Below are 24,199 nucleotides of genomic sequence, written 5' to 3'. Positions count from 1 at the left end.
GAGAAGGTTACACCTCCTCCTGCGAGCGCTCCGCCTCTCCGCAGTCCAGTCTGCCAGGCGTACGAAGTTGAGGTTCCTCAAGCTACCTTACCGCGTTCGGAGTTGCCAGTTACCAGCGTTGTGCAGCAACCTTAACCTTCCTTAAGGCAACCTCAACAATGGGAGCAGGAGTCTTATGCCTTGAGGCAAGATTTTCTTGCAGTTAGACCATCTTTGAGGCTACAACCTTTTGAGGTACGACAACCTCTACCATCCTTGAGGCAGCCACCTCAGCTCTCGCAGCTGCTACCTCAACTTTCCTCAAGGCGAGAGCCTCAACTCTTGAGGCTAGCTCCTCAGGAACCTCAACTCGTGAGACAGGAACTGCGTTCTGCGCAGCCTCTACCTCAACTCTCGCAGCTCACACCTCAAGAACCTCAACTCGTGAGTCAAGAGCCTCTCTCTGCGCAGCCACCTCAACCCTTGAGGCAAGCGCAACTCTTGAGGCAGGAACCTCATGCTATGAGTCAGCCACCTCAACGCATGCATCTGCCACTTTTTCCTCAACTTGAGCCTCTTCCCATTCAACTTTGAAATAACAAATGACAATAATAACACCTCATTACTTTCATAACTTGCATTTGTAATCATATACATGTATGCCTACACAAACATTATGATAATGGAGGTTATTCGTATTACTTAAATAAAAAAATATATATGTATTCCTTGCAATATATTTTTAACAATCGCAAATATGGCAAAATATCTTCAAAACAAAAATGAATCATGAGTTATGAATGTAATGTAAATATTATGTTGATATTAAAACCCCATGCAAGCATGCATGAAGTAATGCAGTGTTGCCAACAGGGCGAGTTTCCCTGTCCTGAGGTGAAGTAGATTATAGATCGTATATTTAGTGCAGCTTAATTCTACGATTATCATGCCGGCTATCAAATTCATCAACAAAACAGTCTAAATCAATTCCCTCGGCACGTGCACTTTCAATGGACAGTAATGCGATATTACTCAATCTAGCACTGGTCATGGAATTTCTGAGAAATGTTACACGCCATGCAACATGCTCTGCTTCTCTTACAGCATGCTCTACATACAGCATGCTCTGCATACAGCATGCTCTACATACAGCATGCTCTGCATACCTTACCGCATGCTTCTCAGTCACACATCTTTGGTTGTTGCCAACTCACTAGACTGTCAAGCAGTTTCATAACGTTGCCTTCTAGTCTGCTGCTTTTGCACCAGTGAAACCCTCACTGAGAGAACTTAGCTTTTCTCGGATATGGTCCCTGTAGATGAGAAAGTGCTTTTCTCCCTCCTTCTGATATTCCCTTGAGGACTCTGTCATTTGGAGAGGAGCCTTTAGCTGTGTAGCCTCCTATGGACTTTTATTTAAGCATAACATGCTTCCAGGGAAGGTAATGGTTCCACTTCAGTCGCTAACCCCGTCTGTTACCACACCTGCTCCCATAGACCTTGAGCTGTGTTGCAAGACATGCAGTCCAAGCTTAGTCCTTGTTAGAGGATTTTTTGTTTACGGAGTCAGTGTGTCACTGGGAAGACGTTCAACAACCAGCAGAAGTGACTTGTTGTGACGCAGTGCGGCAACCTCAGCAACCCGATAAGGAGTTGTCTATACGACCCAGACAGTCTAGACAGCTTCGGGTTGTCACTGTACTTCCTCGCTTCCCCATGGTTGACAGTTCACAGACTGTGCAGCAGTACCATGATCTTGTGTCCGGCTCCGTCAGACGACTGGCTTTTAAGAGCTCCCACAAGTCGTCGCTGTCTGGAGATTCTCAGATGGACTATGGATCTGACCAAGGAACTGGGCCTCCTGGTCAATTTTGAGGAGTCTCAGCTCGTCCCATCCCAGACCATTGTCTACCTGGGTATGGATCTTCAGAGTCGAGCTTTTCGGGCTTTTCCGTCGGCCCCAAGGATCTTCCAAGCCCTAGAATGCATCCAGAGCATGCTGAGAAGGAACCGATGCTCAGTCAGGTAGTGGATGAGTCTAACAGGGACACTTTCATCGCTGGCCCTGTTCATCGTGTTAGGGAGACTCCACCTCCCCCCCCTTCAGTATCATCTAGCTGCTCACTGGATAAAGGACATGACGCTAGAGACGGTCTCAGTTCCTGTTTCCGAAGAGAGGAGGTCTTCTCTCGCGTGGTGTAAGAACAGCTTTCTTCTCAAGGAAGTCTACATTTGGCTGTTCAGAAACCCGACCGCCGTCTCCTCTCGGACGCATCAGACACGGGCTAGGGTGCGACTTTGGACGGACAGGAATGCTCGGGAACATGGAATCAGGAGCAAAGGACACTTCACATCAATTGCAAGGAGTTGTTGGCGGTTCTTCTGGCCTTGATAAACTTCAAGTCCCTCCAGCTTATCAAGGTGGTGGAGGTGGACTCTGACAACACCACAGCCCTGGCTTACATCTTCAAGCAGGGAGGGACTCTTTCGTGGAAGTTGTTCTAGATCGCAAGGGACCTCCTCATCTGGTCAAAAGATCGAAAGCTCACGCTGGTAACGAGGTTCATTCAGGGCGGTATGAATGTCATGGCAGATCGCCTCAGCCGGAAGGGTCAGGTCATCCCCACAGAGTGGACCCTTCACAAGAGTGTTTGCAGCAGACTTTGGGCCCTGTGGGGTCAGCCAACCATAGATCTGTTCGCTACCTCGATAACCTAGAGACTCCTGTTGTATTGTTCTCCGATTCCAGACCCAGCAGCAGTTCACGTGGATGCTTTTCTGCTGGATTGGTCCCATCTCGACCTGTATGCATTCCCGCCGTTCAAGATTGTCAACAGGGTACTTCAGAAGTTCTCCTCTCGCAAAGGGACACGGCTGACGTGGATTGGCTCCGCTCTGGCCCGCGAGAGAATGGTTCATAGAGGCTCTGCAATGGCTGGTCGACATTCCCAGGACTCTTCCTCTAGGAGTGAACCTTCTACGTCAACCTCACGTAAAGAAGGTACACCCAAACCTCCACGCTCTTCGTCTGACTGCCTTCAGACTTTCGAAAGACTCTCAAGAGCTAGGGGCTTTTCGAAGGAGGCAGCCAGAGCGTTTGCCAGAGCAAGGAGAATATCCACTCTCAGAATCTATCAGTCTCAAGGGGAAGTCTTCCGTAGCTGGTACAAGACCAATGCAGTTTCCTCAACCAGTACCACTGTAACCCAGATTGCTGACTTCCTGTTACATCTAAGGAAAGTAAGATCCCTTTCAGCTCCTACGATCAAGGGTTACAGAAGTATGTTGGCAGCGGTTTTTCCGCCACAGAGGCTTGGATCTTTCCACCAACAAAGATCTACAGGACCTCCCTAGGTCTTTTGAGACCTCAAAGGAACGTCGGTTATCCACTCCAGGCTGGAATCTAGACGTGGTCCTAAGGTTCCTTATGTCATCAAGATTTGAACCTCTCCAATCAGCCTCTTTTTAGGACCTCACATTAAAAACTCTTTTCCTCGTGTGCTTGACAACAGCTAAAAGAGTAAGTGAGATCCACGCCTTCAGCAGGATCATTGTTTTCACATCTGAAACGGCTACATGTTCCTTGCAGCTCGGTTTTTGCTAAACGAGCTTCCTTCACGTCCTTGGCCTAAGTCGTTCGAGATCCCAAGCCTGTCCAACTTGGTGGGGAATGAACTGGAGAGAGTACTTTGCCCAGTTAGAGCTCTTAGGTACTATCTAAAAAGGTCTTAACCTTTACGAGGACAATCAGAAGCCTTATGGTGTGCTATCAAGAAACCTTCTTTCCCAAGTTCTAAGAACTCAGTTTCTTACTATTCAGGCTTCTGATTAGGGAAGCACATTCTCATCTGAAGGAAGAAGACCTTGCTTTGCTGAAGGTAAGGACACATGAAGTGGGAGCTGTGGCTACTTCAGTGGCCTTCAAACAGAACCATTCTCTGCAGAGTGTTATGGATGCAACCTATTGGAGAAGCAAGTCAGTGTTCGCATCATTCTATCTCAAAGATGTCCAGTCTCTTTACGAGTACTGCTACACCCTGGGACCATTCGTAGCAACGAATGCAGTAGTAGGCGAGGGCTCAGCCACTACATTCCCATAATCCCATAACCTTTTAACCTTTCTCTTGAATACTTTTTATGGGTTGTACGGTCGGCTAAGAAGCCTTCCACATCCTTGTTGATTTGGCGGGTGGTCAATTCTTTCTTGAGAAGCGCCGAGGTTAAAGGTTGTGATGAGGTCCTTTAGTATGGGTTGCAGCCCTTGATACTTCAGCACCTTAGAGTTGTTCAGCCTCCTAAGAGGAACGCTGCGCTCAGTAAGGAAGACGAACTTATTTAAGGCAGAGTAATGGCTCAAGTCGACTTCCTTACCAGGTACTTGTAATTTCATTGTTATTTTGAATAACTGATAATATGAAATACGGGATACTTAGCTTCTTGATATACATGTACACTGGTTTTCACCCACCTCCCTGGGTGTGAATCAGCTACATGATTATCGGGTAAGTTTAATATTGAAAAATGTTATTTTCATTAGTAAAATAAATTTTTGAATATACTTACCCGATAATCATGATTTAATTGACCCACCCTTCCTCCCCATAGAACCAGTGGACCGAGGAAAAATTGAAGTGGTGTCAACAAGAAGTACTGCAGTACCTGGCCACAGGTGGCGCTTGTGAGTACACCCCCCTCTTGTATAGCGATCGCTGGCGTATCCCTTCCGTAGAATTCTGTCGGGCAACGGAGTTGACAGCTACATGATTATCGGGTAAGTATATTCAAAAATTTATTTTACTAATGAAAATAACATTTTTCGAATCGCTTTCCCTTCTTCGCTGTTTTGGACTTCGTTTGGTGAAGTACACTGATTTAGGGATTTGGCAATCGTGTTTTGTTATTATTATTGTACTATTTGCTTTGTTTATCATGAGTGAAAAACTTAATATTTGTGTATGTGCGAGTGATGTATGCAAGGTGAGGTTACCGAAAGTGTCGGTTGACCCTCACAGTTTGTATGGGTTGCAGGGGTTTTCTATGTGCACTATATAATAGGTGCAAAGAATTAAAACCTGATGGCGGAAATACGTTCCGCCAACTCTATGACATCCCAGTCGTGTGACGCAATCTACATTGTATATTCATTGTATGACTTGCAAATTCTCTTTATTTGCTTTTTCTTGTAAAGAATGGAAAGAATTCCATCTTTTATAAGTTTTTTAACGTTTAATGTAAAATTTTAAAGAAAATATTTGTCCATTTGGTATTCGTTCTTTAAATCATCGATCTAATTTCATAGATTAAATAGAACTAGCGTATGGTTAATTTACGCTGTGTAATTCTCTTTACAATCGATGCAGTCCCAACATGCCTTGGTAGCGTTCTTTTCGATATTGGGAATTCTAGCTTTAGTTGTACTGTATATTCATTTTTATGTTCCAATTGTAAAGTGTGGCAAATCACTTTTTTTTGGGAACCTTCAAGATTTAAGGGTTGTTTACATTTATATATATAGATACGTTATTGCTATATCTGTTCTTTTTTTATCATAAGAAATCACTGTTTTTGAAAACCCTTGGAATTTATTGTTGATTACATTTGTTTTCCTATTTCTGTTCATTTTAATCATTTAACGTATAGCTTTCCCGGTGGTTGTATGTAACTACCGGGTAGGTAATTATGACATTTATTTTTACCCATGGTTATATGTAACTACCGGGTGAGTGTGTTCAACATTTATTTTTAAACTCAACACTTGCCCAGTGGTTATTTTTATGTGACCGCCGGGTAAGTATGTTTGAAAGTTTATTTTATTATGGAAATGTCAGTTTAATATTTTATAAAAATATTTTGTTACAATTTATATAGCAAGTACTAGAGACGATATTGCATTCTCATTCAAGCCCGTGGCAGCAGAATAAGTTCTCTCACAACGGGCAGGACTAATTACTGTATGGTCTTTTGTGTAAGAGTTTAAAAGTGTAAGTTTCAGTGCTAAATTAGGGCAGTGAATTCATTCAGCACAGTGGACGTCGTTTTCCTAGCCTTAGACCTCTTCCAAGCTCCCCGGCCCATGGGAGAAGGAACGTCGACTGGCGAAAGGAAACGAGAGGCATTAGCTCACGAGCAAACGTCCTCGCGAGCGTTCCTGTTCACGTTCCCAAGAATGCTTGCCCTTGCCATGGGAAAGCAAAGAGCGTTGGACGTTAAGCTACTTACACTGCTTTTAGAGTCTTGCATTGCATCACATTTGCTGATAATGGCAATACTATAAGTCATAGATATTCGCTGATGATATCAATGCTTACGAACCAACATAGACACGGTTTTTGTCCCAGAGCGCCAGTCGGCCATATGAACCCTCTGGTTGGAACCGAATGCGCCGAGTGGCATAATGAAGATCATTTTGCCTTAACGCTCGGCGCTAAGTCTTTCAAGACAGGACGATCGGCGCCTCGTCTTTCAGGACGATCGGCGCCTCGTCTTTCAGGACGATCGGCAGCCTCGTCTTTCAGGACGAACGCCGCCTCGTCTTTCAGGACGAACACCGCCTCGTCTTTCAGGATGACAGGACGATCGCCGCCTCGTCTTTCAGGATGACAGGACGATCGCCGCCTCGTCTTTCAGGACGAACGCCGCCTCGTCTTTCAGGATGACAGGACGATCGCCGCCTCGTCTTTCAGGATGACAGGACGATCACCGTCTCGTCTTTCAGGACGATCGCCGCCTCGTCTTTCAGGAGGACGACAGGACGATCGCCGCCTCGTCTTTCAGGATGACAGGACGATCGCCGCCTCGTTCTTTCAGGACGACAGGACGATCGCCGCCTCGTTCTTTCAGGACGACAGGACGATCGCCGCCTCGTTCTTTCAGGACGACAGGACGATCGCCGCCTCGTTCTTTCAGAACGACAGGACGATCGCCGCCTCGTCTTTCAGGACGACAGGACGATCGCCGCCTCGTCTTTCAGGACGACAGGACGATCACCGCCTCGTCTTATAAGATCTTTGTCAAAGGATGACATTAGTGATCACTTTTCTCCTGTTGAATTATTTGAGATTAACAGAAGGAGAAGATCCTAAGTTCTGTTGCTCCACGTTCCCCACCCTCTGAATTTTCACGTGGTCATTAATGGAGCTTTAAGGATGATGGGAGACTGGTTAGAGTCTCAGAAGGACCAAGGAAAGACAACTTTCTTTTTTCCTCTGAATAACTGGACTCTAGATCTTGTATCTGGTACGAGATTATTACTATTTTTTCTAGCAAGCTACAACCCTAGTTGGAAAAAAAGAGGCTCCAATAGGGAAAAAATAGCCTGGTGAGGAAAGGAAATATTGAGATAAATAAATGTTGAGAATATATTAATTATTAATTCTTAAAACAGAAACCTATAATGCGAGCTTCCTTATCAGGTAGGCCAGGATAGCAAGGGTGGAGGTCTAGCCACGTTAAGGTCGAAGACCCTGTGGCAGCCCCACAGAGATTTTTTACAGCCCCCTTGGTGGATTGCTGAGTCTCTTAAGGAATACAGGCAATGAGGCTGGATAATTTTGAAATCAGAAGTCATAATTGAGGTACTCACCTTTCCTTTTTTCTTTCTCTCTTCTCCCTCAAGAGTTGGTCAAAGATAGGTGTTGGTGTCTTAAGCAGCAAGAAAATTTCTGCATGCTTTTTCTCTAACCTCACAAACAATAGTAGGATCCAGACTTAACTACTTCTGGCGAGCCTGGGAGAGGAGAGGAACAGACCTTTGGTCCGTGTTTTTACTAAAGGATGGATGCGAAATCCTTTTCCTAGTGAATCCTCCTTTGTTTTTTACTCCGATAAGACCTTTCTGCCTAACCGACTTTGCAACATCAAATGTCTCTCTTTTGGGAGAGGGAGTCTTTTGTCCGGTCCTGGACGTAAATGCTCTTAACGCCTTCGTTCAGAAGTCAAAGTTCTCCATGGAGACATCGAAATCATGAACTATATAAGACTCGTGTCAGCCTGGTCACAGGGTGAAGCAGAGTTTGACTGCTTTCGTCTCCAGGCAGTAGAGCCAGACTACACAACTTCTGGCAATCTTTGGAGAAAGGGGAGCAGACCTTTGGTCAGTACATCTTCTGAAGGAGGTTTACAATTTCCTGTTATAGGGAAACCTCCTTTAATTTTAGCTCCAACAAATCTCTCTCCCAGATCTAGAGAGGAGTCTAAGTGGCAGGCTATGCAATCAAACTTTATCTGAGGTTTGTTTACAAGGAGGAAAGGGGGAAGAATGGATCAGTTTCGAGCCGTGTGTTTTGGTCTCAGCTCCGCCCCTCTAATGTTCACGAAACTTTTGCCTAATGTAGCAGAATACTGCACTCGAGAGAAATCAGAGCATCCCTGTATCTGGACGCTTGGCTTCTCAGAGCTCCTTCTTAAGATCTTCATGAAGGATTTTAGATAACGTTGAGCCTATCAGAAGAATTGGGTCTTCCTGTCAACAAGAAGAGTCTCTTCTCACACCAGGATGCTCAGCGCCACGTCTTTTAGAACGTTCAGCGTCTCGCTCTGTTAATCTCTCGGCGCCACGTCTTACAGGACGATCGGTGCCACACCTTCCTGGACGCTCGGCTCCACGTCTTACAGGACTATTGGCGCCTCGTCTTACAGGACTATCGGCGCCACGTCTTACAGGACTATCAGCGCCACGTCTTACAGGACTATCGGCGCCACGTCTTACAGGACTATCGGCGCCACGTCTTACAGGACGATCGGCGCCTCGTCTTACAGGACGATCGGCACCTCGTCTTACAGGACGTTCGACATCGAAGATCTAGCATGAGGCATGACATTGAACATGAGAATCTAGGACTTCGTAATGACACTAGTCGAATCGTTTGTCGAGATCAAGGACGCCTTCGTTCCGATCTCTTGGATCAAGAAAGTTTTTATCGAGCGAGGTTTGTTCAAGGGCAAAGAAACATCGGGGCAGACATGCTCAGCAGGAAGAGACTTGTTATTCCCACAGAATGGTCTCTCAACCCGCAAGTCTGTCAGTCTCTGGATGTTGTGGGGCAGACCTGTAACAGACCTTTTCGCCTCCAACTTGAACAAGAGGATCCCCAACTACTGCTCCCTAGTCCCGGACGAGGAAGCTGTAGCAATGGACGCCTTCTTGATGGATTGGACGGGGATGGACATATATGCGTTGCCCCCATTCAAGATCATCAATCTGGTCATCAGGAAATTCGCTCTCCTCAATTCGGGACGAATGATCCTAGCGGCTCCATTCTGGCCTGCAAGGGAATGGTTTACGGAAGTGGTGGGCATGCTGATGGACTTCCCAAGAAGACTTCGGCAAGTCCAGATCTTCTCAAACAGCCCCACTTCGAGAGGTATCATCAAAACCCCCTTGCTCTCAAGCTGACTTCCTTCAGACTGACTAGAAGCTTGTCAGATCTCGAGGCTTTTCGGCACAAGCGGTGAAAGCTATCGCCAGAGCAAGGAGGATCTCTTCAAAAAGAGTCTACCAATCTAAGTGGGAGACCTTTAGAGCTTGGTGCAGGCGGCACAAGATTTCCTCAACCACTACCTCTCTGAGCCAGATTGCAGACTTCTTATTGTACCTCAGACAGGATGCTAAGCTGGCTGTATCTACCATCAATGGATACAGCAGCATGCTCTCGACTGCCTTTAGGCATAGAGGCCTAGAGTTGTCCCAAAATAAAGATTTGCAGGACCTCATTGGGTCTTTTGAGACGACGAAACAGGTACTCTTAAACCTGGATGTGGTGTTTAAGTTTCTGTGCTCCAAGAAATTTGAACCTATCTCGCAAGCCTCTCTTCGAGATGTAACAAAGAAAACCCTCTTCCTTATGACTAGCGAATGCCAAAAAGGTCAGCGAGGTCCAGGCGATTGAGAAGCGGGTAAGTTTCAATCAGAATAGAGCGGTTTGTGCCTTAAGGTTCGACTTTCTCGCCAAGAACGAGAACCCTTCGAAACCCTGTCCTAGGACGTTTGATGTCATTAACCTCACGAACCTAGTGGGTCAAGAGCAGGAAAGACTCCTCTGCCCAGTTAAGTCCCTCAAAGCTTATTTGGCTCACACTAAGAACGTGAGGTGCGCATCCAACTTGTTATGGTGTTCAGTGAAGGATCCACAAAAAACCCTGTCAAAGAACGCTTTGTCCTTTTTCCTGAGGGAAAATATTAGGGAAGCCCACCTCTTATGTGAGGAGGAACACTTCGCCCTGTTGAAAGTACGGGCTCACGAAGTGAGAGCCATTGCTGCCTCACTGGCATATCAGGAAAATATGTTAGTTAGGCTATTCATGGATGCAATTTTCTGGAGGAGCAACTCTGTCTTCGCTTCTCATTACCTCAGAGAGGTGAGAGTAGACTATGGCAAGTGCTATACCTTGGGCCCATACGTATCTGCGGCTTCTGTATTAGGCAAAGGAGTTACTAACCCCACTCAACCTTATATTGTATGCATGTATGAATGTTTGTGTTTTTATGATTGTCTGAGGACTTCGTCTTGTGGTACGGTTCTCTCAGTCTAGATTCGTCTTGTGGTACGGTTCTCTCAGTCTAGATAGATTGTTTATATCTATGCTGCAAGGTTAGGTGGTTAGTTTTAGTAAGGTTGCAGTTTTTTTATTATAAGGGGCAAAGGTAGTTTCTGAAGTCTAGTCAAGTTGTTGGTCTTACCCCTTTGACAGACTCGATTGAGTTGTTTGCAGCATTGCAGGTCTACTCCTGGCTAAACACTCCTAGGGAAAGCGACTCTAGAGGCTGTACCTTTGAAGTCAGCTACCTTAGCAAGCAAGGAATCAAGGTGTTTTTATCTCCTACAACTCTTTTGTTGTTTCCCCAACGATGTTTACTGTCTGTTTCCCTCCTCCAAATGTGTGAATCAGCTATATATATATAACTGCCAGGTAAGTACTATTCTTAAAAATGGAGTTTTTATGATAAAACAAAGTTTTATGAATACTTACCTGGCAGTTATATTTATATTCGAAGGCCCACCCACCTCCCCTCAGGAGATAGGTCGGGCATAGATGAACTGAAGTATAGAACACGGGAATGATTCCTCGTACCACCCTGTGACGGGTGTAACCACCTACCTCCCAACCACCACAAAGCGGTTGCCTTGTTTTGAAAAATTCTTCCGAAAGTTAGAGATATCAGCTATATATATATATAACTGCCAGGTAAGTATTCATAAAACTTTGTTTTATCATAAAAACTCCATTTTTTTTTTATTGAATTATAACTCCCTTGTTTAGGATTGCCATAATTTCATGTTAGTATCTAATTTTTTCTTTCAAATTATAAAACCCTTCATTGTGTGGTACTTATCATTGTGTGGTACTTAACCATAAGAAGTGCTGAAAATTTTACTAAGGTCCTTTCCTCATACCATCTGATAGATTTCGTTGACCCAAAAGTAGTTCAGAAGATAATCTTTCAACTGCTTTTTCTTATACTGTACAGTACTGCGTATGTTCATTGCTAAATTCTTCAGTTTCCTAAGTATTTGGTGATTGCATATACTTTTGATTGGTTTTGCTCTTCTATTGTTGGTTCTCTAAGAAGTAACAAGCTATCAACTAATTAGTTTCTTGGGTGTTCACATTAAAAGAGCAAATTGGGAAGAACCATGCTGTAGTAGATTAGCAGTTGAGGAGGGGTTAAAGCATTTCACTCAGCTCTGGGACTTAACAGTATGTTAAGCAGGGATTGAAAGGACATGGAAGGAAATGTAAAGTGCATACTGTAACTGCAACCAGATGAAACGAGAAGTGATATGAATAATCCTCTGTGCATGGAAACTAGAATTGGATAAAAAAAATGGATGAAATTTTAAATAGGTTCATTTTCAGAATGTTCATCTTTCCAACATTCTGACAGGTCTATGGGAACTTGAAAGTTGGGTGGTAGTGTAAGAGTTCCTTCATGCCAATGATAGAGCATCAAAAGTCTGATCTAGTAGATGTTCTGGAAGAGTTACCTACTAGACTGTAATATCTTATCAGAGAACAATTAGATTGTAAGATCTTATCAGAGAACGTCATGACGGTTCTTCCCAGCAAATTCCAGTAGGAGAAAGACTTCACCACTTTTATCTCATTTTGGAAAGCCTTCATCCCGATCTACGGGAGTTAGCTGTGGTCAAAGAAGGTTAACAGATTCTTCTGAAGCTTTGTCATAGAAATATAGAACTCGAAAATTTAACTGTTATCAAAGCTAGTTCTAGTCATTGATGCTATGCCCTGATTAGCACCAATCAAAATAAATATTTCATGGTTTTTGATATGGGTTATTGGTAGACTTGTGTCTTTTAGAACCTATTGTTTAGAGGGTTGCAAAAACTCTTCTTTTTATGAGAATATGGTAGATAGTCTCCATGCAGTTAGATGTAGCATGGATGTGTTGGATGAATTACCCTTGAAATTGGTTGTCTGAACAGTTTGACTATATACAGCAATCTTCTTGGGCACTCAGAAAACAGAGGCCACAGAACTATGAACCATTCTCTTTGTGGCCAGAATGGGGCTATCAGTGTCATCATGCTTTCAGCAGAGATCCAGAACTTCTTTATCACATACCAAATCATGGCAAAATGTGGAAATGTCTAAAGATCCAGATATGACCTGTCTTTGTAATAGGGTATCTACCTTCCACGCTAAGGGATCTGACATCAGTGAACAAAAAACCTCTATCATTTTGTTTAATGATGTTGCAAACATGTCTATGTTTTGACAACCTTACCATTTGCAAATTCTTAGACGTACTGATGTATGTAGAGACCATTCATTTGGAATTTGGAAGAACCTGACTCGACTTAGTAGGTTTGCTAAGACATTCAATTTTCATAGAATAAACTGAGGAAGAAAGCTTGTCCCTCTCAAATTTGCCCAAGATAACAACTCTGCTATTCAATACTGGAAAGGGGACTCTGTACCCCCTTAGTCTTGAATGTAGGCAAGTGCCGTCATATTGTCTGAAAATATATTGTCTTCCCTACCACCAGTGGTTCATGGTACTAAAGAGTTTTGAATAAAGCTATTAGCTGTAGGCAATTGATATGCAAAGTTGACTCTTGCAAGGTCCATTTCCCTGACAGATTTAAATGATCTAGAGTTGCTCCCCATCCTTCCTGCAAAGCAGCAGGGATTCTCATATCCAGAGAAACTCCCCGAGACAATTCCGTGCACTCGTCCCACCATTTCAGTAGTTGAAGTTGGTTTTTTATCTGGAATTGAGACTGTCTAGATCGGGTGTCCTGTTTCAATGTAGATTGAGATGAAATGGAAAAATCCCTTTCTTTAGATGCCCCAATGAAACTAATTTTTCTAAGACAGCTATGTTCCCTAGCAGCCTTATCCACATCAGAACCAACATAGGCTAGAACTGTTGAAGGTGTTTCCATCTAACACTTTATGAGAGCTGTAAACTTGTTGAGGGCCAATACATCTAGAATTAGTCTTTAACCCCTGAAGTTTTGGGGACTAAGAATAACTTGTTATAAAACCCCCAGAGTAGGATTTAAAACCTCTTCTTTCACAATAGAAATTGTGAAATAAGCAGTTTGAGATATTGTATTTTTACTTTAACTGATATGGAACTGGCTTTTTGGACAAGTGAGGATGAGAAGTTAAAAGGATATGGTAATTTTTTTTACTACAGGTAACACCCACAGATTGGGTTAAAAGTTTTTCCAAAAGGTATAGAAATGGAAAAGTCTTCCTCCTACTGGAATATGCAAGGAAGAACTGCAATAGCATTCGCCAATAAGATCTTGGACTCCAGTTGGTAACCCTTCCTGAACATCTACTAAATCTGACATCTGATGTTCTACCACTAGAGCAATAGGAACTCTTCAACAACCATTCTGATGTTGAGGTGTTTGACCTAAAGGTGGAATCTAAAGTATTCCTTGAAAAAAATTTCAAAACATCAGTCTATTTGAGCAATTACCTTATCAAATTTTACTACATCTAAAACAGGCCCCAAAATAGGGGAAGAAATTAATGACTTTGTGCCACTGAGACTGACCCCACCATAAAGGCACATACAGTACCTGCCTTCTTCTCTTAATCACAAAACACACAAAGGTTTGTAAATACTTAGAAGCCCTTTCTAAAATATTCTTATCTAAACAGATTAGATAATCCTAAATTAAATTCAAATCCTAATATCCTGCGATTTCTCTCCTGGAAGACTAGTAATAACCCCTATTATAGAATCAGCAAAGTAAATTGTTTCAAGAACTGTACCTAACAAATGGCATTTCTTTAATCAACCAGCTTTAGCTTCATTTAAAGGTTTTTTGTTTATCAGGAGTAATAATGGGCTCAAGGCAGGAAATTCAATCTTGATATAAAAAGAGATCATACATGTGATTAGTCTTAAGTCAGAATGTCTTTGTGGTGAAGAAGGGTGAAACACTAAATGAGGCCTAGCCTTTGATTGAATTTGTGGCTACAATGTATTGATTCTGTCGACAATGAAGTTGGAGAACTGATGGGTATGAATAGTCTAGGTATTAGCTGTCTCAAAAGACTTAGTAGAATAGAATTCATAACTTACCTTAAGCAACTTATTAGGGTATTGTTCAACAATGTTACATATTGTTCGAAATGGAGGTATTTCCTCACATTCAAGATCTCAGTGTTTTCCCGTATAGCAGGATAAACCTAGGAATTATTTACTGACTTCCTTGTTTGCATGTAACTGGCTATGGGAGCTGAAACCTATGTGTAAAAGGGACTTTTTCCAGCAGTAAAGGAACTACTGCTGAAATTTACCCTGCTAGAGTTAACCTTTGAGCAAGTGCCCAAATTTGTAAGTCCAAAATATAATGCAAACAGTCTACTTTAATTGAATCTTCATTCATAGCTAAGAGAATCATTTATGGTACACCATCCATTTAATATGAGGTTGCCTAACAGTGCACCTACTTTAGCTAGTGGAGGGATATTAGTTTCCAGACTACCAACTCTGGTCTTCTGCCTCTCAATTTATTTATTTAAATTGACTAGGATTGTGGGAATGCAAGGGTTTAGCAGCAGAGGAGTCTAAGGTAGTTAAAAAATTTGAGTCTCTGTGAGAGAATCTCAAATTTTTGTGGTGCAGTGATCTTTCTGAACCCTTACTGAAAGGAACAATTACCACTAGACTAAACTTGAAAAGTTAGCAACAGGGCAAGTAGGATGAGAATTATCACCTTTAGGAGAAGACTCACCTGTCCTCTGATATTTAACAAATGAAGCTAGAGATGTTAAGAACTTTCTAAGCTCATCGCTATTAAAGTTTTGTTGGTTAAGCACAGTTTTAAATAATGGTGCTGGCATGTCATTATTGTCATCATCCCCACCATAGCCAACTACCCTGATCTTCTCTGGATTTTCCTCTGAACAGAACAAGTTTCCTTTTGCACTTTGAACTTTTAATTGAAACATAAATTTCCACGAGAGGAACAGCGAGTTATTTTAAATCACAGTATTGTATTGTCCTCAATGCGAGATACAGAAAAATCTCTACAGTAATTGCTAACAAATCTAGTGGAAGACTTCTTAAAATGCACTAAAGTTCTAATAATCTGGAGGTCATCTGTGAAACCAATTTGACATAGAAAATAAATTGACAGAAAGACTAGAGCGTCGCCTTCACTTCTCATCATTGACTGCTAGAATATTTGATTAATTCACTAGAGGTATATCTATGGAGAGGAAAGAAAATGGGAAATTTTATGGAAAATGTCTTTTAAACAGATCTTCTAGCAATATGAATATCAGGTGAGTATAGAAGTAAATTTTAATATTAGAATTCCATTTTTTTTATTTAATTATGGAATGCATATTGATGTAATAACCATTTAAGTTGTGTTTGTCATAAAAGCATGCTCCCCTACCAAATGAATAAGCTTGACAAAAAAAAATCTTTGTTTTATACTGTAAAGATCAAAGTTTTGTTATATAAAATTTTTGTAGTTTTACTATACTGTAGAAGGATGTCTTTTTTTTATAAAATAAATACTGTAGTTCCTACATGTATACAAATAATCATCCTTTAATAGGAGTATAATATGGTTTCAGCATTGCTGGAACTCGGCTGCAAAAATTTTAATGAAGTGTCGGTAGTTACTGGCAGGTAGCGGGGAAGCTCCGCCCCCTTGCCAACCCACTTCAGTAACCACTTTTTCAACTGCCGGGTAGTATACACGTCGTTCCAGCATTCCCAACCAGCGGTTTTAATAATTTTCTTTTCATTGTAGGTAAATTAGTTTGCAGATCATCATGTGCAAGGGATGATAAAGAAGTGTGGTTTTGCATTTTTTCCCAATAACTGTAATTGGCTGACATTTTGTTTCCTCAGCTTGCCAATATCAGTATTCTTTCACATGTTGAATGGCATTTCTGTTTGCCGTTTATTCCCTCGCAAGTTTGGTCTGGTGATGTTAACGTAATCCTGAGGAAGTTGGCTTTATTTGGACGTTGTTGTACTGTACTCCATGGAGTTTCTGCTGCCATTCATTGTGAAGGAGAGGGACAACTTCCTCCTTTCCGTCAGTGTTTTCTTGTCCTTGGAAAAGTCCTGAGGAAGTATCACCTGGTTGAGAGATCTCTTCATAGAGTTTCTGTGATCACTTTCTGTGTTGGGGCATTGTCATCAGTCTGGACAACCCCTTAGAAGGAGAAATTCAAGTTTCTCCTTTTTGGCTTTACCTTCTGGGAGAAGATTGTATAGAGGATGCCATCAAAGAAGCCCAGGAAGAGTGATCAATAAGAATTGCATATGCATGACTCCCACAGTTTCTTTCCCTATAGAAGAGAAGCGTTGTGCCAAGAACGCACTGCCATTCGAGATGAAACGGCTCCGCCCTTCGTTTTTCCCCTTCCTGGACTAGTCAGAAGGCAATTCCCTGAGAATCCACACGCATCAGGAGTCCACACTTATGTATTGCATGCGCAAGGTATTCTCACATACTGTTGTGGAATGTACTGTACTGCCTTATACACATACTGTACGTGAGATCCATGCGCACACGCTCTACACAATATGTGGTCTTTTACTGTACTGCCTCTTACACATACTCATATGTACGGAAGAGTTCTTTTATGCTTAGACACATCAGAATTCTACACCCAACAGAATGTCATTGCACACCATTGATAGGAGAACTTCAAGTTATTCCATCCTCTCTTGGCGCCAACAGCCGATCAACGCAGCCGGTCAGAAGAAAGTGTTGCTAAATCTTTCACCAGGGAAGAAGAAGCAGGCAGTGAGATTACATGCTACATTGCCTGGGCCCATCAGTAGGCTTCTATGCTTTAGCATGCTTCTAAGAGAGTGCTAACTCATCTGTTTGAGATCGCAGCTCTAAAGGAGTGTGTTCTTGATCACCTGTTTGCGCCCCAATTAGAGCATTACTTTGCTTTAACATTCTTGGGCTCTTGTAAGAGAGGGCCACGTCACCTACTGTCAATCTCCTGTAACTTTCATCTGCTCGCTATCTCCCTCTACCTCGCTTGTGAGAGCGTGCCCCCATTGGACCACCACCCCATTTGTTTGAGCTAGTGCTCTCATTCAATAGACTTGGAACATTTGCATGCTCGTGCATGCCCCATAGAGGGCACGTGTCTGTCTATCTGCTCTCCTTCGTCGGACTTAAAGCATCCACATGCTTGCACGTTCTTATTTATTCGTGCTCATTTGTTGGCACATGATCTGATCGGGAGTACTACTCCAGTCTGACACTCCATGTGGCGTGCAGTCAAGTGCGCTCTACTGCTGGCGAGTGATTTCCAGATGAAGAACGTTCTACTGTTTGCATTCGCCCTTCTAGAACGCTATGCTCATCTACTGAGAGCTCACATACACCTGCCCGCTAGTAAGGCAAGAAACTTTATAATTCTTCGTTCATCAGAAAATTTCACGAAGTGATAGAATACTTACCTGGAACATCCCCAAAGATACATACATTACGAGGTTCATGTACTGGATTCACTTTGCTTGCTAAACACTGCGCGATTGGGACGCTTCACGTATCTTCTTTAGTGAATTTCGGGTCTCAGAACTGTTGTCATCTGCTTCACACTTCCTCTTCCATTGCATAGTATGTTGGAAGAGGAACCTAAGAATGTTCTCATCATGAGTGCAGGAAATGAGATTTTCCTGGCACAATTGAAAGGTTTCCTTGTGCACTGCTCTTTTGTGTTTTGTCTTCAGGGGAATGTTCCAAGTATGTTTGCTTCCTGCAAGACAGGTTTTCTTGCACTTTCTCTCCAAAATGGGTGTTTTCCATGGGATCGGCCATGCGCCATGATCACCAAACTTAGGATCAGTTACTGTGATTTGTAACCTTATGATTGTGTTCCATTATTAGGAACTTTGCAATCATCTACTGCGATTGGGAACTCTTCGAGGTTGCCTCCATTGGGAATTTTACGTTGTTATACTGTACCATAATCGTGAACCATGTTATCTCTTTTGCGAGGTCGGGAACCTTACAATTGTGTAAAAGAGTCAGGAAACTTACGATCTGTTTCCGAGATAAAAGAAATCGTGCAATCTGTAACCACATAATCTGAAACAATGATCAAGTTAACACTCTTGCCTCTAGGGTTAATCACTTTTGTGCCACCAGGGAACGAGTTTAGCTGTTCCCATTACCCCTTCCTTCATAGCACTCCAAATGTAGAAAAGGATGAGGAAGGAATTACTGAAGCACTGGACAATCAGTCTGGTGTAGTTGTTCGAGACTGGGGCCAGTCCCTCTATTTGGTTTCGTTGGAGGAGCAGTGCTGTACCGTAAACCCAACCTCCAGGAAGAAATTTCAGTACAGAATACAGGACCTATGCTTTCAGTGCAGTACTTGGTCGAGCATGAATGGTGCTGGTTGGAATGCTGGCAGAGGCCCTCATCTCTTTCCTGGTCTGGGACGGTCACAAGACGCTTCAGTGACGGCACGCAAGAACTTCCAACTTGCTGATATTACTCCTTAATCTATATCTTCCACACCCATGACATGAGTTTTCCCAGACACCAGGATCTTCCATTCCAGTGATGCACACGGAATGTTGTAACAGATGATTTTTAATTTCTGATCTCAGCACTCTTGCAAGCACTGAAATGCCACAATATGCACACGAAGTTGTTAGCAAGACTGCTTTCCAATCAAGGTCCCTTGTGTAATTTCAGGAAGGAGGCACTAGAGATGACAACCCTTAGGGTTATTTAGTACAGCAGTTCCAACTTTATCCGAGTACTGAAATGGAATTCCTTACACTATAATGATTGGTAGTTTCATAGTTTCTGAGCTTTTTGTAGACACCTTCCTCATTCGATTGAACCAGAAGTTCAAGCTGACTCTAAAGAACCAGACGGAACAAGGAACAAGGAAATAATATTTCAACATTTGAGTCCTCTGCCATGGAATCTCGGCCTCCAGCCATGCACGGCACTACAATCCAGGGTTTGTCAAAGCCCAAGTACGAGGAAGTACACTGGTTTCATCCAACAAAGCACCAAGAAGAAAGCCTTCAGGATGTGCCATTCAAATACCCAGAGGAAATGAATGTAAGTACTCCCTTATAGAATGCATTGTTACAAGAGTTGCAGCCGGGTTCCCGGGGAGGGAACGACATGAGGTACAGTAAGTAATAGTGGAAGAAGGCGGAATGTGTCTCCTCTTCCACCAGTCAATTGCCACTAAGTGCTTAGTCCCTTAAAGGATAATTATTCAGAGATCCCCATTTCCCCTTAGGCAAGCGCTGAGAAAGAATCCAGTGACCTACAGGTTCATTTGGCTACTCCAAGTGCTTCCTTCCATGGAAAAGCTCAGCCAGTGCTCCTTCAGTTCACCTTCAACCTAGCCTTCTTGGTAGAGATAGTGGAAAGGCAGAAATGTTCACGGAGTTCAGTGACTTCCTGGAGCTTCTATAAATGAGTATATGCCAGTCAGTATGGGGAGCGACACAATGTTCCAGTTGCCAATTTTGCTCCTGATCTACCAAAACTCACCCCTTACTGATAACAAACGGAGAAGACATGAAAGCTATCGAGAAATTTTTCAGGCTTGTACAGTCTACTCTTATGAATGGAACAGTCTTCAAGGAATTAGAGACAGGTCTTTGGTCTTCATGTTTGGTTCCCCAAACACTATTCAGACCAGCCATAGTTAGCTGCATATGGTCCATCATAGAATAATTACCTTTCCTTCCCTGTTGACTTGAAGAGGACACATCCCTGGATCCATTCCCTGTCCTACAGGAGGTTTTCTCTGCTGTAGTTTTGGGAAAAGCTGCTACCAATCCAAAAGTGTTCACGTTAGTGTTTTGAGCACTTTCAACTGGCACTTGTCTACTGACGGGTCTCGGTGATTGCCCCTTTTTACCCTTCTACAAGGAAATCACTTCATCATCGATAGTCTCTCTGCCCCATGTCTCAATCTGTGGTTTAAGGTATATTGAATAAGGTTCTTGGTTTAAGGTATATTGAATAAGGTTCTTGGTTTAAGGTATATTGAATAAGGTTCTTGGTTTAAGGTATATTGAATAAGGTTCTTGGTTTAAGGTATATTGAATAAGGTTCTTGGTTTAAGGTATATTGAATAAGGTTCTTGGTTTAAGGTATATTGAATAAGGTTCTTGGTTTAAGGTATATTGAATAAGGTTCTTGGTTTAAGGTATATTGAATAAGGTTCTTGGTTTAAGGTATATTGAATAAGGTTCTTAAGATTCCCAGAAAGAGGGTTGAATACCTGGGACTACCTTAATGTGACAGCTATGGGAAGTTCCTAGCAAACCATCTTAGCAACAATGTAAACATAACTGTTCCACAATGTCTTATTCATCGATAAAGATAACTCCTTCAGAGATTAACTTCAACAAGGAGGCTAGTTCCACATATCTACCTCCTTAGTGATTTCTCCTATAGTTCCTGAAGTTTTACTGGTTTATAACCAGAGCTCTCTTACCATCCACAATGCAGAGAAGGGACGAGGCATTCAACTGAAATTCCTCCCATCTAGGGGATGTAATTGACAGAAGGATCATACCTGCATCTAAACCTACCAGGAATGCTTGCAGCATTTCTACTGTGCTTATTTTCCAAAGAGTTTGATAAAGTATTTTGTTAGCGATAATGGCCGATATCACTTCCATCCATGCCCATATTTACAAAGGGACCCTTTTCAAGCAGGTGCACTTTTGTGAGTAGATGCAATGCAGCTGCACAAGGTCCTTTCAAGCAAAAACACCTAAAGAAAATATGCTCAATTAACAATGTTCCGGTGTAGGGTTTTAGGCTATCCCTACATCATTGCATAGTTGAAAGGCTAAGTTTCTCATCATCACTTGTCCTGTTCACCATGCAGTAGGATAAGAAACTCTGTATTCTCTGAGTCACCGACTGTTGGCGAAGTTTGAAGATACCTTGCAACATCTAGTGAATACTAGATGCGTCTGCCTTTCCACCCCCTCTTCCCTGTCTCTCTGATTCCTCAACAGTCGATGGAAGACATCAAGATTCAGAAGAACCTTGATTGCTCCTTAACAACCACAGGTTGAACTACTTAGATTAGCAGTTTATCTCTCTTCCGTTATCAGTGAAGCTCCCCAATTTCTGCGGTAAAGATAATGCTCTGTCCCCTATACAAATGTTTTATTTGGATTCAAACCTGGACTCTTCAAGAGAATCAACTAGGCTCTTCCTGAGTAGTCAATGTTTACCTCTTCGGTAGGCACACTACGACTCCTCTTTCAGTACGGAAGGATTGAGAGTTCTGAAATGTTGTTCTGTTTTGGCTTCATGGGAACAATCAGACACGAGGGGACCACCCCAGATGCAATCACACAAAGTCAGAATATCAGATCTACCTTTGCCTTCTGGAAGAATCTGTCAGTAGCACAAGTGCTAAAGGCTGGAATCTGGAAGCACCAGGCGACTATCCATGGGAGTATACCCACAAGTTATTTTAATAAACTATCATTGTGACTTCTGGTGGCTGCTATGCAGATTGTGTAGCTTACCTAGCTCCTTGCTGGACAAGAAACATCTCATGTAAGATAAGAGTCCCAACATTAGTCTAGGATTAGAGGTGGAGTGTATGTCCCTTTTCCTTCCCTTCCCTTTTGGGCGCAGTGGTCATCCCTTTATTTAGTGGATCAGATGTTGAAATGGGTGACCTTCCAGACCAAGCAACTGCTCTATACAAGTCAGTTATATAAATATCTCTCCCGTCCTCCTTACGAGTGGGAGAATGGATAGAATGTTCGATACATTACGCCGAATTGGCCATACAGTGTGACATCATATCTTTCTTAGGATATACTGTAGGTTCTTCTTTGACCATTTCACAAGACCGAATCACAACCCAAGTCATGAGAATCTGTTCTCGATTGTTGGAAGGTGGTAAGAATCAACACTCCCGCACTGCTGTGAGGTCTGAGTGTATTAACATCCTGGTATTTTTAAACAAGCCAGTATGGATGTAGAGACTCCCTCCCTCTAAGAATAAGCCTCCTATTAAAGGATGAGGATGTGTATTCATGTAGGAACAAATCACAAATTTTTAAAGTACATTAATTTGTATTTTTCCTAACTATACAAACCTGAGTCTTGTAAGCGTCACTTCCCACCTCAACCACCCCACAAGTCCTAGGTGAAGGTCAAAGTGGCTACTCAGTGTACTGGGTGGGGGGCAGTGCTTTCCTGCCACCACCGAGTGACTACTGACACCTAATTATAAATTTTGACAGCCAAAGTTTAACTCAAGGTGAAAGCATATTCCTATTAAAGGACCCAGGTTTGTATAGTTAGGAAAAATACAAGTTATAAAGTTGTTTCTATGCAAGTACAAACCATTGTCCTTTAGGTAAGGGAATATGTTTTCAGCACTAGCTGGAGGGCTATTGAATCATTCTAACGAGCAATCAAGCGACAAGTGGGAGCAAGGGCAAGAATACCCGCCTCATTATCTGTCAACATCTCCTCATTTATGTTTTCTGCCACATCAACTACAGACGCAACAATACGCCCTTAATAAAAATTTTCACTTACCTTTTCTTTCAGGAAGTGAATGCTGGCTATTGAATGTTAATGTAATGTGAAGCAAGACATTATCATTGGAGGATGGATTGTAGATGAGTTTTTCTTTTTTTCTTTATACCTGTTGTAGGTCCACACTCGCTACACTGTGCTCTTGTTGAGAGCATGAGTGTTTGCAAACATCTTCCTGTGCCGAGTGTAGGTTGTGGCCTCCTTTGCTGTGTCAGGCATGCGTATGCTCTGAGGGGAAGGAAGAGATTTTCCAATCTTTTGGGACAGGTCAGGCCCTATCAGCTTTTTCATCCCAATGGTAGACAGACAGGTTTCTAAAGTCATCTTTGCTCCCGTATGGAAGCAGGTAGATTGACATTTTTAGGGAAGAACAACCTACCAGTTCAGTTCTAAGGGACTAATGGCCCACCAAGCAGCAAGTCTCCCTACCTAAAGACAGTGGTTTGCATTTACCTAGGAACAATAATGATTTTTTTTTTTAAGTAATTTGTATTTGTCCTAGCTATACAGACCTAGGTCCTTTAGATTACTGTTTACCTCCATCCTCAACTGCCCCTCTTACTCCTGAGCTGAAAGATCATAAGTGAAGAGAATTTGACAGGTAAAGGAGCAAGGCTTCTTGCACTCACTCCCACCTGTCGCTAAACTACTCATTAAAATAATTCACTGGTCATCCATGTCGCTTTGAAAACATATTCCCCTACCAAAAGAACTTGAGTTTGTATGGCCAGGAAAAATACAGTCCCTAAAAAATTTGTGATGTTCATACGCATATAAAAAGAATTTCTTCCAGCTTCCTAGTTGTTTGTGCTTCCATATCAAGAGAACTGTTTGGATGGAGAATGGATCAGCTGTGAAGAGACAAGATCATGTCATCTTCCCTGAATTTTTGACGATGGATCCATATACGTATGTTACATCTGTAAGCAGTCAGGTTAGATTATTAAATTTGTTTTTTCCTTATAAATCCATCACTTATAAATAGGGTTTGTAGCTTAACAGTCTAGACTACACGACTAAGTAGGGCAGCTTCCTGCTTTGAACTTGGGGATACAGTTGGCACATGGGTGATGCTACATCAGCTCCGTTTGTTTGAAAAAATATTCTGCTGTCATAGACATTCAAGAGAACCATGAATGTGGGCTATATTTTAATTACTGGGACTTTGTGAAAATATA

The 24,199-nt window shown here is 42.4% G+C and overlaps 1 protein-coding gene across 1 annotated transcript in view; it reads left to right on the top strand.

Moving 5' to 3' along the window:
- The window catches only part of LOC137644064 (ubiquitin carboxyl-terminal hydrolase 30 homolog), an 87,304-nt gene that overhangs the window by 56,824 nt on the left and 6,281 nt on the right, over nt 1-24,199 (top strand). Inside the window, exon 5 of the mRNA XM_068376967.1 lies at nt 23,815-23,955. Within this exon, the coding sequence (XP_068233068.1) occupies nt 23,815-23,955 (141 nt within the window). The remainder of the gene's footprint in view (nt 1-23,814; nt 23,956-24,199) is intronic.

Source organism: Palaemon carinicauda, chromosome 7 (genome assembly GCF_036898095.1).
Source record: "Palaemon carinicauda isolate YSFRI2023 chromosome 7, ASM3689809v2, whole genome shotgun sequence".
NCBI lineage: Eukaryota > Metazoa > Arthropoda > Malacostraca > Decapoda > Palaemonidae > Palaemon > Palaemon carinicauda.
The sequence above is the reverse complement of the archived record's forward strand: the minus strand, read 5'-3'. Positions and strand labels throughout refer to the sequence as shown.